This window comes from Diadema antillarum, unplaced genomic scaffold (assembly GCF_040938485.1).
Source record: "Diadema antillarum isolate AM-2024a unplaced genomic scaffold, OU_Dant_1.0 seq00001584_RagTag, whole genome shotgun sequence".
Classification (NCBI taxonomy): Eukaryota; Metazoa; Echinodermata; class Echinoidea; order Diadematoida; family Diadematidae; genus Diadema; species Diadema antillarum.
In genome coordinates, this window is record NW_027272302.1 from 238,058 (window position 1) to 255,613 (window position 17,556).

A 17,556-nucleotide genomic window follows, 5' to 3' on the forward strand; every position below is an offset into this window, starting at 1 on the left:
TACCTTGTGTTTTGTTCTGTACTCCCACCACACACACGTACACGTACACTATTATGTACATTGTATGCACAACTTTTCATTGGTCGAAAGTTTTGCTAGTTAGTTTTGACTGGCCAGCTACCTCCCGGTGTTAATTCACCGACTCTCCCTCCGCCGACAGGATTTCTTCCTTTCCCCATTTTCACAATTTTTTTTCGCAGGACTATTGGAAGTGATGGGGAGTGCTGTGGCAAAATATCGAAGACAAAGACTCAAGAAAAGAGCGCAATTAGCGGGTAGAATTGGTCGAGTTGCGAACCTGTTTCGAGCGGCGGCTGTCGCGCACGCAGGATCAAGTACAGGGCAAGATGGTGGCGTCTTGAAAGGAAAAGAGCCAAGACAAGGCACAACAAGCTCCGTGTCTGAAAGTAGTAATGTGGATACGAGCAACACCACATCTCAACAAGACCAGGGACCCAGATATAGCGAGTCTGCGTGGGCAAAACCATCACCATTTCATAAAGTGTACAGGCATGCATATTCATAAAGACATAATTATGTAGATTCTAGATCTGACTAGTTTTGACTTGTTTGTGTAGGCCCTACCAATACCATGTTACAATTTAAAAAATGGCGTAAATTAAACACCTAACGTTAAGAGTCGGTGCACCAGTTTCCTGCAGGGGTCCAGTTTACGGCACCCCTTGGAATATCTCACTGTTAACCATATCTTCAAAAGTAACGTTAGAGGGGTATTTTTTTTCTAAATTGTTTTATTTGAAGAGCAACTGAAGAGTTTTCTTTTGATACCAAAATTATGAAATAACTTGGATGATGGTCTTCATAATTCTAACTTAAACTGTCTGTGTGGCACTGTTTTAAAAAAAGAATGACTTTCTTAACAAAGAGATATTAAGATTTTCTCTTGCTAGCCATCCGGTATTGTAATTTGTCAGTTTTGAGGATTGCAACAGTGACCAAAATGTTGGGATGGGTCCGGTTTGCGGCACTCCTATGGCTATGGGATTTACACATTATAGCACTATTTTTTTACGTGTAAAATTGGTGGAAATTGATAAAATACATGCAATCTTGAAAAACTATAAAATCATGAAGGATCGAGATAATGAATCCAAATAAATGTTCTAACAAGTTGGAAAACTAGTTGGACCATCACAAAATATTTGGTTTCTGCAAAATTTCAATGTTTGAAGAAATCAGGGGACATTTTTGTGTGGGGTGCCGCAAACTGGACCCCCCTGCCGCAACCGGGTCCTTGTCTTTACTATACTACTTATTATACTAGTCTTGGTGGTTGCAAATTTTCTGCATAAAGTTGATTATTACTACTACTACTAGGGTAATTGTCCACCATACAAAATTGTGATGTAGTGTCGAAACAAAGAGGCCTTTGGTATCAGTCTTCCAATTAAAAAAAAAAAGTTGTTTAATTTCTGTTGCCCGTTTTACCAGAATGCTACAAAATACCCTTGAAAGTGGGTTCGCTCCTCTAGAACTCTAATTTTAGTTTTAGTGTTCACAGGCATCACCATTGCCATTGGCATTACTTAGCCTAGACTCTGGAGCACTAACCCAGGGGTGCTCCTTCACATTGTTCGCGTTCGAGCTGGTCACAGTTACCTAGAGCCCTAGTTACTATAGGCAGGCTGGCCTAGTACTAGTAGTATCGGTACGCATACACCAGGCCTACCAGGCCTACCAGTCTAGGCCTAGGTTGTCTAGACCTAGACCCTATGTGGTAAGTGACAATTTTCGGATGGGTGTTCTGGTTGATGTTAATAAATCTACCCTACACTTCAAGTACTGCCACTGCACTAAGTTACGGCTGGTAAAGACACATGATGAGTAGAATAGGCACCTAATGACGGTAAGTTAGATAGAAATACAAAGTGAGACAGTTGCGTTTTTTTTTTTAATTCCTTGCTAAAGAAATATCAGTTGGGCCTAGACTCGTATGGATGACATAACTATTTCCTTTTTATTTTCTTCCCTCAAACCTGTTTTGGTCTTGTGCATGCATGTAGAATTGCTGATGAGTCAGATGACATTCCAACAGACTCCGTGGATGCTCAGCGAGAGGCCAGGCAGGCAGAGAGACGGAAGCTGTCTCGTGAAGAGGCGAGTTATGGGACGCCTTCAGCAAACCTCGACTACGAGACAATCTTGGAAGTAAGTCTCATAACAACAACAGAATGAGACCATAATCCCCTCGAGCTCAACAAAAATTTAAATTTCTTAAATTGAGCTTTCTGCTCTATTCCAATTGATTTCTCTAATGTTAATAATAATAAAATAATTCACTAGAATTTGAACAAGTATGCAATTGGATTTGGAAAAACATAAATAGCATGTATCAACGTCAAACTCCTGATGGCATTCTACTAGCTAAGCATTTAGCAGTATTCCATTCACTTCCTCTCTCATTCATCTATTTTTATCATATTTGTGTGTCAAAATATGAGGTATTTTATGTAATGCTCTCCACCTAGTGGATAATGGTGTGCATGCTTTTTAACGTTGAATGTGGAATTGCTAAGTTAGCCTTCATTTCCAGAGTTATTGTATACCGGTACCATTATTGTTTAAGACCCACCCACAACTGTCCTTAACAGATAAGAGTCATTACCATTCAATTATTATTTGTACATGTACATGTATGAACAAGGAGACCCAACCTTACAAAAGACAAAAGCAGGGGGTTGATTATGAAATTACAGAGATAAGGGGAGTTGCCACCATCTCATGACACAAAAAGAGTGAAGAACAAATCTTAAATGGGATAAAATGGTCAAATAACACAGGATTAAAAAAAAAACACTTGCAATAGCTCTTCTTCAATGGTGCTTCCTTGGTAGTCAAGTAAACCATTTGTGAAAGAAAAATATGAGGCAATGTTGTAAACTCTTCTGAAAGCCGAGTATTAAATTAATGATAACTTGCTCGTCATGAATGTCATTACATCTTGTGGTTAGTCATTCATTTATTTTTACTTGGCAGATTGAATTTGATGTCACATGCATTCTGTGCCACATGGTCAAGAACGATGTGATTCATGAATGTCGCATCTGTGGCCGTTGCTACCACCAACTGTGTTTGGAAAGCGGAGGATACTGCCAGGATGAAAACTTTGCTGCTGCCTTGCGGCGGTCAGACGAGGACATTGGCTGGAGTTGCTCTGAGTGTGTAAGTTTTGAAGCCATCTTGTTTGTACTACTGCTGATTTTATTATGTTCTTTTGTCAACTTGCTATATAACATACTCTTGCAAAATGCAAGTAAACTTTAGCTGACAAAGTTGTCACACTCTACAAAAAGTATCCTTGAGCCCACAAAAACTAAAGTTGTCTGAAACCTTTAAAAAGCATAATTACTGAAAACATAACTAAGCAACTGAAATTGAAGTACTTACTGCAACATTTAAAAAGGCATGCACACAAAAATGAGACTAGATTCTCAATCTTGGGCAATCTTTGAAAGGATTCTTTAGAATGAAGCAATTGGTTCTTTCATTTTGTACAACAATCTAATGGGACTTCATGATGGCCACCTTTAATGGAGAGAAATAAGGAAGGACTAGGTAATGTCAATAGTGATGATATTGGAAAGAAAAATGAAAGATCGGTACAAGTGTATCTGTAGAACAATCCTATGGTCACACCCCACATTCAAAGATCATTTTCACTACAGGGAGTGAAAAAGGAGGTTGTTGTCAATTGTCATGATCTAATAACAAGCTCAAGTGGTAGCTAAAATATTTGAATTTCATGGAGAGGTATTGCATAGATCCTGATTGCATAAAACAACATGCAGTCATATGAAAGTATATTGGATATTTCATATGGATAACAGCTGTATGGAAGAAGAATGAATTCAGAAGAATGCTATACATACCTAGATGATAGCCTGGCATAGCAACTAATATGCCCAGTGAGTTCCTAATCCAGTTCCCCCTTCCCACCCCTCCCCCACCCCCAATAAAAAGAAGAGGATTGTATGTATATCACATGTCATTGGCAGCTTTGCTTTCCAAAGCCATTGCTCTCTTTTTTTATTTTTTATTTTTTTTGATAACCTCCCCTCTTTGTTGATTATCCACGTATGTAACACTAAAGACCAATTTTCCTTTTCTTCTGCGTATAGGGAGGGTTTTGTATTGCTGTGGCAATCCTGAGCAACCTCCCCTCCACAAAAGTAGTGTAGATGCATTTGACAATGCCTATAAGACTGCTTGAAGTTGATTGTTTCTTTCACCATTTTCTTTCAGGAGTCTTTAGGCAACCTCCTCTCCATGGAAGAGATGGACAGTGTCATGGAGAAGTTTGACAGATATGACACTGACGGAGGTAGAGTTAATGTCATTTAATCCCATCCCCTCAGAAACGATCATTAAAGTGAAGCAAAGTCTTACAAATATGCACAGATAGATGACAGGACTGTGTGGACTGCCCTTATGTTCAAATTCTACTCAGGGCCGGTGCAGTGTTTTCAAAAGTGTGGGGGCCCACTTCCGGGTTTCATGAGCTAACAAGCAAAAAAAAAAAAAAAAAAAAAAGTCCTCAGCTCATCTCTCCCCGTCCACTTCCGGGTTCTTCAGCTGACAAGCAAAAAAAAAAAAAAAAAAAAGTCCTCAGCTCATCTCTCCCCGTCCACTTCCGGGTTTCTTCAGCTGACAAGCAAAAAAAAAAAGGTCCTCAGCTCATTCTCTCCCCTCCCATTTCCCGGTGTTATAAAAAAAAGGTCTTCAGAGAAAACACATAACCTTACCTCCGCCATACTTCAAGATCTCTATCTATTTCTATTTTAGTGCCAATTACGTACTTCTGGGTTGAAAAAAGTGTGGGGGCCCAAAGTGATGACACCGTATGTATTCCTTTGTATGGTGCACAAAAAGTGTGGGGGCCCGAGCCCTCACGGCCCCCACGGCTGCGCCGGCCCTGCTACTTACTGTTAGATATGCATGATGTACTTCTATATCGAACATGGACGACGCAGGATGTAATGCAAAGGGAAGGAGTGTTGATAAACAATAGATAGCAGAAAGTTTTTTTGGCTGTGTTGCGATTGATGGTTTACATCTTGAAGGTTCTGTCATATTTGGTGCATTGAGACACTTGGTTGAGCATTCAACATTTTTGTTCATTCATGAATCATTGTAGGTTTATAAATTGATACCTCTTTGACATGTAAAAAATGCCACATGCAGATCATTAGTAATTACAACAGCAAAAACAAAACAAAACAACAACAACAACAACAACAACAACAGTATTTTGATAGGACCAAACAAACTATAAAGATAATGTACCAATCACTCATATTGTGGCACCCAACCCCCCCAAAAAAAACAAAAACAAAAACAAAAACAAACACAACAACAACAAAGCAAATGTAGATATGTCATTCTCAAATGTTATGCTAATGACACTATCTGTACTCTACCTAGAATGTGATTTTGATTTGCTTCTATTTCTAGAAGAGCAATTCCTATAACCATACCAAAGATTTGCATTGTCGTATCATTCAACAGATTCTAAAATGTCCTGGGCAGACTTTTTGAGTGTGGAGAGAAATGAAGGCTCGAGTGAAGGAACCCTAAGAGACAAGGTACAGCATATGTGTTGATACTGTCAGGGCTTTTAATTGTCTATTTTCTTCTTTTTTTTGGGGGGGGGGGGAGCTGAGTGTAAGATTCAAAACTTACACTAGGCATCAACTTTCTTCAATTTAGGAATAAAAAAAATGCCCTGATGCTTTTACGAGGAGGCAAAATATCAGAAATTGAGAAAGATGTGTATATTTGGACAATTAACTAGATAAATTAGGAATAGCAATAGACATCATAAATTTGACTATAGATGTATTCTTGTAAATATATGATGGGACACTGACATACCAAGTTTGGTCACGATAGGATAGGTTGATAAATGGCCAATGCAATTTACCCACCCCACCCCAGGCTATGCAATTTCAAAATGGCCTTGTCTATACAGGGTTGAGCGTGAAAATCATTTTGGTGTCTCAAGTTCAACTCTTCTCACATTACACTCAAATTACTGTCTTCCCATTGCATATAAATAAAAGAATTATCTCTGCAGTCAATTAAATCACAACTTAATATTTCCAGCAATATTTTTCCAGCACTGGTTGACCAAACTTAAGCTTCCAACACATAAGCAGTTGTAGTGTGACTGTATATTTTGAAACAGCATTAGTCATATGACCTTTAATCTAATCCACTCTGATAGCCTTGAACTGATGTATTGCTTTACTCATTACCCTCATCCCATTCATCCCTTCTGTAAAGTTCCTTCAGTATGACACTAACAACGATGGCATAGTCTCCTGGCAAGACTTTGTTCTAGTGGAGTCCTTGGACATACTGGAGAAACAGCCCCAGGTGAGTGATCATGTGATCGGTCACCTGATGTGGAGGAACTCGACCATGAGAGAAATAGAGGGTGGGCTTGGCGGGCAAAGTATTTGATGTGAAGAAAGACAGTTGTATCATCTACAATGGGTATATCCTATCACCCCTTCCTCACAGTTATGTAATTGTGTTCATCTTAGTCCTAAATGGTTATTTTGCCCTCTCTTGCTTTTCATGCCAACAGTGTCAAGGGGTTCATAGCATATAGCTTGCATTTGATACACACATAATCAGTGATGATTGATCATCTTGCCACTGGTAAGGGGTGCATGCTTCTATGAAGGACTGGACAATCATTTTGACGATCACTCCTACAGGCCGGATCTACTGCCATACAGTGTTTACTCTCGCAAAAATCAGCATTATGAGTGTTGTAATACAAACTCATCATTTGATATTCCAACTTTAATGCAAAAGCCTGAAATGGCCAAGATGATGATGTAATTGGACATCATGCATTTACCTGTCAGACAGTAATTAATCTACTAGTTTCCTTTACATGGCTTTACATGGACTCAAATGATAAATTGGAAAAAACTCAATTAAACACACAGATACTCAATACACATGATTTTCTCGTGTTTTCGTGAAAAAAAACCCCCACTGTTCTGTATTGGGAACATATAGGAGCAGTACAAAGGAATGCCTACTACTTAGAACACAATCCAAAAGCTATCCAATTACGAGCAAGAAATATGGATGTATCACTATTCCACTAAAGGTTGTTGTGGTTGAGCTTCTAGTGGACTTCAAAGCATGATGTTAGGGTTAGCAAGAACTATTGTTAGCTTTGAATTTGATCTGAAAGATAAGCCTTCAATCTACATGTATTTTTAGAATCATAGCAAAGGATTTTTTTTTTCAGCAGTTTTGTGTTTTGCATACCTTTTCACACTTTCATTTTTGTTTTCTGCTGTTTTTCTCCATTTTATCCCAATGTAGTGCATGAAAAAATGTACAAACAGCCTACAGAAACTTATCAAAACAATCAGAATGAGTATTGATACTTTAAGATAATACTGGATAGAATGTGCTTCATGATCTAGTAGGAAAAGTTTCAGTATATCAGAAAATCAAGCAAAGGGTTCTTTAAGTGCATTTCAGTCGACCATAAACGTCAAATCCTTTGTTTTCAATACCTCCTCTGAAGAGGTTAGGTTTTCTTTCTCTGGTAAGTGGATGAGGAAAATTCAACTCGACCAACATACATGTCAGTTTCAAGCTGAGAATTTCTTCTTGCAATGTTTCACTCCATCTAAAAAAAAAAAGAAAGTGTTCTGTTGACTTTTCTTGGTTTTGGAAAGCCAATTCATATTTTTGAGTAAAGCAGAAGAATTTTTTTTCAAACTATGTGTGATAATCTTTATCGTCATCATTATTTTTGTCATTATCATTATCATCATTGGTCAATATAATGATGATATTTCTACTATCAGGTGCAGCTCTTGAGCTATGTGACCCCCAAGGAAGTTGAACGCATCAAAAACTGCTTCCGGGTGAAAGACTTTCACAGCACAGGTGTCATCAGTGTAGCAGCAGCTGCTGAGGTCTACTATGAATGGCTGAAAAGCTTGGGGTATGTTACAGTATGCCAGAAATTGCTGAAATACTGGCATTACTTCCATTATTTTCAAAACAAACACACAACAACTTGTTTTCTTCTACTTCCTATCTAACCATTCATGTGCTCATGTAATGCACTTATAATTTGTAGCTGCAAATCGCATAGCTGTCTTATGAGGATTTGGCTCGTCACTCCAACATAAACCTGTGAACTAACATGATTTATTCAAATGTTATGCTTAAATGTCTTTCTGACAGTGGTTCTTCTTGACAACCTGAAACCAAGGTTTGCCCGAAGCACCAACAACTAACATAAAATTATGCAAACTGGATTCAAAGTACTGAAAGTGTTTTTGAAGTAGAGGTTAATAGTCTAAGAATAGCTTATTACTATACATGTTCATAGATTTGAATGTGTTAGTATGCAGTCTATAGTTAGCCTCATTGGGAAATCTAGGCAACCTGCTTTAAAAAAGAAAAATCCTCTGTGATATAATACAGAGAAGCTTCTTTATTCCTTGAAAAGTCCTTTTAGGACATTTGTGCTGACCAGCAAGGGGAGAAAGCTAGATGATGTGCTTATTAGCAAATAAAGTGCCATTACATTTGATACTATGTTTTGACATATCCATTCAGTATGAATGTATGTATATAATATGTGTGTTTGTGTGTGTGTGTGTGTGTGTGTGTGTGTGTGTGATGTGTGAGTGCATATGCCTGATGTGTATATTTTCATCTAAGTTTGACTTTATATCCACATTTAAAAAAGAAAGAGGAGGTTCAAAATGAGTGATGTCAATTTAGAAAAGAGAAAAGTAAAGAAAAAGCAACGAGATTCTTGCCGACATCAGCAATGTTGGCAGTGATTTGTGTGTCTAGGAAGATGATTCTATTTATTCATGTTTTGGGATCCTCTTCTAATCACTACATAGGACTGAATGTGTCTGTCTGGGAGGGGAGATACCATACGTTTCATTTTGTGGGTTGAAAATGATGTTCTCTTGAGCTGATGAGTGATGGTTCAGCAAAGTTCTGTAAAATGGAGTCACTGAATGCTGTTAAAGATGTTTGTTTTTGTGATATCAAAAATTTATATGCCATATGACTTCTGAAAAAGGACAATGAAATCCAGAAATACAAAAAACTGACTCAGACTGGTCTGCTATTAATGCCCTCTCACTGGGGCTTGCTCTCCTATGGTTTGGTTCTAGCTTGTGAGAGGACCCTCTAATTGTTTTACTTACAATTACAACAATGAGGCGGCCTGAGCACAAAGACAAGCTGCCTGGTGGCCCTGGAAAAAATGCTCACAAGAGGGAACAGAAACCGAAAGAAAAATATCTACGCCCACATGCATATCCACAATGACAGGTGTATGTGCCAATACAGTTACATTCTATAGTAGACTTACTTAGGCCATAAAACAAAAGGGATGATCACTGTATTTTGTAGTAGAAATGTCTTGCTTGGCACAAATGTTCCTTGGTGCAAGTGAAAACACTGCATCTGGTGAAATAGCCCCTTATTTGCTCAACTTATGCACTTTTGCTTTTCACGAATAGATATTTTGTCAAAGTTGGAATAAAAACTTTTTTAAAACCAAGATATCATATCAAACCAGGTTCTTGGTCTGGGAGAAAATAAAAGCAAAAAAAAAAAAAAGATTTAGTTTGCTGAACAATATCATTTTCCTAATTAACCATCATTAGGCAAATTATTAAAAAAAAATAATAAAGAGATTTCTGTGAATTGTTATTTCATTTTTAATCTAGATGATGTAACAGTACTTCCACGTGCAATGTGTAAAGTCTTGGGGATATTGGAATAGTTATTCCCAAAGGGATCAAAATCATATACATGCAGGACAATGTTATCTGCATATATTTGTAAATTAGTATTAAAAGTACACAAGGAATTTTGCAAATATTCAAGTCTTTTCACTCCGTTCTTCCAAGAAACACATGAATTACATGTATTTGTTGGAATCTGCTAGAAACAAATTCCTTTTCATTCTTCAAAATTGATATGAAAGTCACATTGACTCTGAAATTTGCTTTGTTAATAATTTCTGTTAAAAAAATGCACAGCAATTATGCTTGATTGTGATAACATAAGGGTTAAAGAGATAACATTGACATTTTGATCTTCTTCCTTGAAGATCATGTTCAAATTATTAACAGGCTTGTCTGGAATCAGTGGTAAAAAATAGTTTTGCCCCAACGAACATTTGTGCCAAGAAACACATTTGAATGAAAAATAAAAAAGTAGGTTTGGCCTCTGAACAAGCCTATTGCTATCGTAGAACCCAGTGCAATGGCACAAAAATATAGCATCGACACGGGAAGTGTTCCCCATGTTAAGCTAAAAGCGTGATTTTATGAATTTCAAGATCAACACAAAACAACCAGTTGCTAAAGGCAATGATTCTTTTTTGAACTGGTTGTAGTTTGTATTTCAGTGCATGATTACTGCTCGACAGTTTTCAACACATTTAAGAACTTACAAAGAATTTGCTGAAGACTTTATACACATGATAAGTATAGAAGTGAATACACCCCCTTACAATTATTTTTTTTCCCAAAAAAGTTTGAAATTATGAATTTGAACCCAACCATGTAAACTTCTGTCTTTTCCTTGTCAAACTCTCATTGGGCTTGTAATGTAATGTAGTATGTGATGACTTGGAATATTCATAATTTTCTCAACTTGGCTAATTTTGAATTTGGGTGGTGTTTCTTCTTTTTTTTTTTTGGACAGTTTCCCTTTTTCTCCAACTTAATAGAAATTTTAGATGCTATATTGTGTAATAAGATCTATTTCCTTTAAATAATTTCTTTTTCTACAAATGAAGTTTCCATCACTTTAAAAAAAAGCAACAAAAAACCCAGCGACAACAAAACAAACCACCCATATTTTATTCAAACTTGATTATTTGTGACTGCCCAGCTCAAAACCCACAAAAAGAAAACGTAATGAATTTTTACTTTTCTGCGTAGTTTCAGAGAGCTTTTTTTTTTTTTTTTTTTCTAAGCGGCCAAATTTGAATAGAAGTTAGAGGAAAGATGACTTTCCCAGGTAAGACAGACTTGAAAATTTCAAGTTAGTCAACCCAAATGACATATTTGGTCCATTCCAGAGAATCCTGATCTGGGACTTTTCGTGGGTTTTGAGCTGGGTAATCACACTTGGTGTTACAGCTGTCGTGAAAGTCACTACGGCATGCACATTAATAGCTGCGTTTGATTAATAAGATATGGCATAGCACTGTAGGTTACATCAGCTTTTACATATGCATCAATATTTTGAATGTTCCTAGGCAAACATGCTCAATTCTTGATGAGCAATTGACAATTGCGTGGGCGTGCGAATGAGTAAATCTACCCGTCTCTTTCCTCCTTACATCCCTGAACACTGATGCCCTTTGAAAGAGAAATGTTGATCTCTATGTTCTTTGTGTGTATGCGTGTGTGTGTGTGTGTGCGTGTGCGTGTGTTTGTTTCTTTCTTCATTCTCAAATTTACCCTTAGCTTTCAAGTTGTCAAGGAAGTGAAAGCCAAACACTGCCTGGGGCCAACTCAAACTTCCTCTGTGTTGTTCTTCTCTGATTGCACTGTTAGTACTAAATTTGAATAGTCAAAGAGTATGTTGTTCCTTGCATGGATGTTTTAACTGATTTTATAGCTCACTCAGACGCTGATGCTTTTGCCAATCATTTCCTTGTCAAATCGGTCTGATATAGATTCGAGCCCCAAATGTGTGCTCTGCTTGCAACTAGTGCCAATGTGAAAGTTTTGTGGCAATCGATGATAGCTACCTCTGCTGTATCTGTGGCTCTTGTTCCCTTCATGCAGGACATGGATGTCTTAAAAGAAGGAAATGTTAAGTATTTGTCACTGATGTCTCATGTTACCACACTGCAGAAATTGCAGTTTGACGTAAAATGATATCCTACTTTCTATTTATCTTATGCAGCTGTGGTTTCATCTTCTGACAGTGTTCCATGATATGATTTCATAATCTCTCCTATATAGGCTAGAGATGAGCTCGGAGGGGAGGGAATGTCAGGAAAGGATGCACAACCCAGCTAATAAGCGCAAGTATGTCATGCAGCCAACACCTGTGGCCCGATAACTTTGATTTTTGACTTTTTTCTTCCACATTCAACCAGATCTCCTTCTCATACTGTACTAAAGATTTATCGCTTTAATATGATGATTTCCTTCTTTTGATTCTAATAGTGACAATAATGCTAATAGGTTATTTTACAGATAACAGGATGTTTGTAAAATGATTCTTTGATGCGATTAGTAAAACCACTTGTGTCAGTTCTGCAAGGATGTTGAATTGTTCCAAATGTTGAAAGCAACAATGTTTATAGGTTGCTACTGTAATTGATGAGTTTCATCTCTGCTATGGAAATGTGGTTCCTGGACATAAGGGAAGGAAAATCAATTTTGCATGTTATTCTGACATTCGTTTTAGTCCCAGTGTTTATGAAAGGACGCACCTAGTAAAGTAGCCTATGATGAAGTTCAGCATGTTTTTTCATTTAAAAAAAAAAAATATTTTTCATTCTCCCATCAAGTGCACTACTGAACCCTCAGCACGCAACACAAATCCATAGTAATTAAATTCATTTTTTATGTTATCCCTCACAACTGTTAAACGTGCTGCAATCCTTCTTTGGCTACAATAGAACAAATCTAGACGGAGCAAGGAATGAGTTGATTGTAGGCTCCCTGTTTGCACTCGATCGTTTCACAAGACATCTCAGATCTGCCAACTTTGGCAGGAATCATAGTTTGTACAAATGGTGGTGGAACCTCCCCCTCCCCCTTTCTCCTCCAGGGCATGGTAAAATTACCCCAAAATGATGAACAGCTTTTAATGACATTCAGAATGTTTTTCTTCTGAAAAACAAGGTGCTTGATTTTGATGACATTTGGCAGGAAAAGGAGGGAATTACAGTTTGTACAAATGGCGGGGGTACCCCCCCCCCTTTCCCGGGCCCTGGAATGGCTTCTTATACTTTGTAAAAATTGTTGTGGTGCACAAGGGAGGCCACTAGGGAGGGCCCCAAATACACTCCCATTGTAATGAAAACTGCTATAACAAAATTTCACATCCAACAAAGTAGAATCCAGAGCCCAAAGTTATCATCTAGATACATACACTTTATTTGTTCTGATATAACAAAATTTTGATATAACGAAAGAAAACTGCTGGTCCCAAGGGCTCCATTATAACAGGAGTTGCCTGTACCAAAAACTAGGAGGGTGCTGCCCAATAGGCTTGCAGCAATCCCAGTAGGTCAACATTTTTTGAAATAGTTTGCCTTAGGTGGAGAATCACAAAGGCAAAGTGTGTTGCTCAGGTGATCATTAGTCCTGTTGCCAATGAGATGAATGAAAAAAAAAAGTAAGAAGAAAAAAAAAAGAACAGATAGATGACAAATGTCACAGATATCTTCCCTATAGCTCTCCTGAAAGACACTTTGGATCAATGGCCTGTCATTGTTCAAGCCATCATGGGTAAAGGACTGAACTGACAATGTGCTATCAGAAATCCAGCTGTCTTGATCCTTTCAGGAATCCTCCGAATTTAAATTTGTACATTTTTCTTAAAATGACCTGAAAAAAAACCCACCAAAATTAAAACAAACGTAAAAAAAGAAAGGGAAGGAAAATGAAATGGAGCATCAAATTTAAATGAGCACCAACATCTCTTTAAAATTGTCATGGTAACAGGTTGATCACGTGGGAGAGATTCATCAGACAGAGAGCCTTGAGCATCCTCAGCGCCAGACCCAACACGATTGCCATCTCGCCCTACGTCCGAGGACACCCAGTCACAGGCCTGTAACCGATTGGGGGTGCGTGGTGCCAACCCATGGAATATGTAGACCAGCTCCCCAGCAGGATTCCCGGTATCAAAGTTGGAACCCTCCCCCCATCAGTAGATTGCAGGAACATTATCATCTGGGCCCCATTTCATAAAGAGTTGATTTGATGACAACTCTTTGCTGGAATGACAATGGTCATGGTAACGACAAGAATCCAGCTTCCTGATTGGCTGTTTGCTGTGGGAAGTTGTCATTCCAGCAAGAGTTGTCATCCTAACATCTTTTATGAAATGGGGCCCAGATGTCTATTTGCTTCCTTTCCCCTCAGTCATCCTATCAAACCCCTTGATGATGTCAGAAGGTCAAGTTGATTTGTTTGAGAAGTTTTAAATACAGTACAGACCTTAAAACATCAACATAACAAGTAGAAAGAGTTTATCTCTTTTTTTTTTTGTCAACATTTCTTTATTGATTCCATACATACCAGGTCCTTTCATGTGAGAATTTCTAGATGACCATTTCAAACTTTAGCGCATCAAATAGGTTGTTTTTTTTTCTTGGCCTCATCCATTAATTGATTGCATGCTTATTAAAAAAAAAAAAAAATCTTTTTGCTCAGGTGTGAATCCCGACTCTGAATTCAGCTGTATAAGTAGAATGAATTCAGAGCAAAGTTTACCCACGGGCAAAAGCAGGCTAGAGCACTATGCCGTCAATTTACCTAAAGAATGACACGATCGCTTGAGGAATGATTTGAAATAGGAAAACAATTATTGTCATAAGCTCTTTCAAAATTGGAAGATGATTGTCCCTATGGTTCTGTCTTCTCGAAAAATATAAGATAAACAACATGCTGTAGTAGGTTGAAAGTCCTTGTCCATTGTCTATCAGTATTTTTCTTTTGATACATGTCATGCTCATTGTCTTTGTTAATGAATCTCCGTGTCAAGTTATCTGCAAAGAGTCTCCTGCCATTTTTCTTTTTAGTACTGTAAAATAAATATCAATTCTTGCCACTGTTGTCAATTTGACTTCTATTGTATGTATATCTTGCACCTGGTGTTCAAGCATCCATCTCATGGTATTTGTTTCGATGTGCTACTGTCGTGGGCTCTAAGAGTCGTTTCCCTTGTTTTTATTGATAGAAATGTGTATCTAATTTTGTAGAAATGCATTGACAAGTATGTGACCCTCTTGCTGATGTCATTTGAGCAACTCTGTGATGAAATAGCTATATCCCACTTTGTTGTTCAGATACTGTATTTATTCTTGCCCATTTCTATCTGTTCACGTAATGATCTTTACTGTGAAATTGTTCTTGTGAAATGCTGCAGCATGAATAAAAGCATTAAAATGACAGATGTGAAACAAAATTCATATACACTTTGTGTGCTTGATAAAGTTCGCTTTTGTCTTTTCAAGTATCAAATTTATTTAAATGAATACAATTTGCACTGCGGTACTATGATCAATTTCAGTACAATGAATGTTATGTTATCATCATTCAGCCACTTGTTTTGTACGAGGGAATCTATTATAAAATGCATCTTTTCAAAAAAAAAAATGATTGAATACAATCCACGTCGCCTTTACTTGCTTTATTCTGATACTTGTGCAGACTTTCTGTCTATAAATCTTACATTGCAACACAAAAGGCATAAGAAGTTGTTATTGAGACATTGTATTTACACAGACCGATGCGAACAGTGATGTCATGTTGATATAATTTGAACTACATGTGAATTACTAATTCATATGCAGGCCATTAACTATATAGAAAGTGCACATGTGAACAGATGTTGCGTGAATACGATGCAAAGGAAAAGGGAGAAATTAAGAACATTTCGAAAAACATCAGAGAGCACATAATTGTTCAGCTTTTATAAGGAACATCTGAAGGAACATGCTACAGGCAGGAGGGATAGGTGAATGACAAAAACCTTAACTTCGACCCTTGCAGCCATTGTGCCTCATGGATCTGCCTGCATAGATCTACATGAACATCTATTGTTAGAAGTACAGCAAAGAACAAACATGACAAATAATCGAACGATCAAACATAGAAAATGGAAACAATAAGATGTAAAATTCTTAAAAGGCAAGAAACTGACATCATTCAGAGGGATTTTATAGAACTGTGTCATAACCTAAGAATACCAAATTTCCTCATGCAATTGCGTTTCATTTAGGACCTACACTGTACTTCCAAAAGTATAGGATTATGTACCTCGTGCAGGCAGGAGGCGATTTGTATCGCAAACAGAGAGTTCCATGCAGTGTATATTTACGATTTACGCTGAGCAATGATAGTTAGCAACATTTTCCATAACACTGTAAGATGGTAGTATATGGTGATGTTATAAAAGTACATTTGTATGAACAGTTTGTTTGTGTATGTGTGTGTGTGTGTGGTTTGTTTTTTTTTTTTGTTTCTCGGCAACATACAAAGAATCTGCACATATGTATGTTTAATTTCCCTTCTATTTCTGCGCACCCCGCCAGGAGTTGGGTGTCGAAAGTAATTGATTAATGATTGCGAGTGAGAGCTGAGCGTTGGGCGTTGACCAATGAGCGATGGCCTCATTTTACAGAGAGTACACCGGTTTCGGAAGTAATACAAGCCCGCACCTGTACTTTGAAATAGTACCTATTTTGAAAAAAAAAAAATGTATGCCATTTAGTTTGTTGTCATAAACATGATATACATGTCTAAAGAAAAAAAAAGTCCCTCTTGAGGGAGCCCAAAACCTGCTGTAAGAGGAAGCTGATTCGAGTAACAGGTGCATGTATAATGCATCTCTCTGCCAAATTTTCAATTTCGTAATGTATATTTATTTGTTGGTTGGTTGATTGGTTAGTCGGCTATACTCCCTTTCGCACAAGTCCTGGGCATGCAAGATAGTAGGGTCAATATTGCGATATAAGTGATATAAGTCCAGGTACATGTTTTCTTTTGCTGTAGGGTCGTAATTGGCTATTGGCAGTCGGAACACAAACAAGATGCAGAGTGGCCGGATATCGCGTGCGATGTTTTAAGGGTCACGGGTTCATGTAGACTGTCGCAAGAGGAATCGACCTTCAAAAACCAACATGACGGTCATAGCTGTTGGAAGTGTCAACTTCATGAAGGTTTTTGCCAATTAAGTTTAAGGTGTCACATGGCCAAACTGTTGACACTGAAGTTAGGACCCTATAGTTCAGTGCCAACAAGTGTGGCCAGTGGTGATGAACTATCAAAACTGCCAAAGTGCTGTGTGTTCCTTGTTTATGTATGTATTTTTTGTTTCATATCTCTATTAACATAATGGCGTTTTATTTAAGCCCGCAGGCAGTGTTTGATAGTTAAGACCTTTAGGGTTCTTTTTTCGTCGTGATGATTTGTGAGTTCAAGCGCAAGCGCAAATTATTTTTTTCCCCTAATTAAGATAGGCTTTAGTTTGGTAAAATCACGTGCAAAAATATTACTAAACTTTAACTTTATTTTGCAAATGACTGGAGCGAAAAAAGTAAGACATTAAAGGAAAAGATATATCATTTTCATTAATTTTTGTTGTGTTGCAATGACCAAACAACATGAATAGTGATGACTTTATGTGGAAATGGTTTAAGTTGCTAAATTAAAACATCAAATTTATAATTTTTGTTTTTGCATAAACAGATGACAAAGTTTTGACTTAATCACTGAATTACCCACATGTTCATCTACTTGGTAACTGTTCTCTTTT

The 17,556-nt window shown here is 37.5% G+C and overlaps 1 protein-coding gene across 1 annotated transcript; it reads left to right on the forward strand.

The window, feature by feature from the left end:
* Positions 1-214: 214 nt before the first annotated feature.
* LOC139710874 (PHD finger protein 24-like) lies at positions 215-13,851 on the forward strand. Its single transcript, XM_071622797.1, has 9 exons — positions 215-514; positions 2,038-2,169; positions 2,998-3,183; positions 4,264-4,342; positions 5,527-5,603; positions 6,304-6,396; positions 7,863-8,002; positions 12,021-12,086; positions 13,737-13,851. The coding sequence occupies exons 1-9, from the start codon at positions 215-217 to the stop codon at positions 13,849-13,851; spliced, it is 1,188 nt and encodes a 395-aa protein (XP_071478898.1).
* The last annotated feature ends 3,705 nt before the right edge of the window (positions 13,852-17,556 follow it).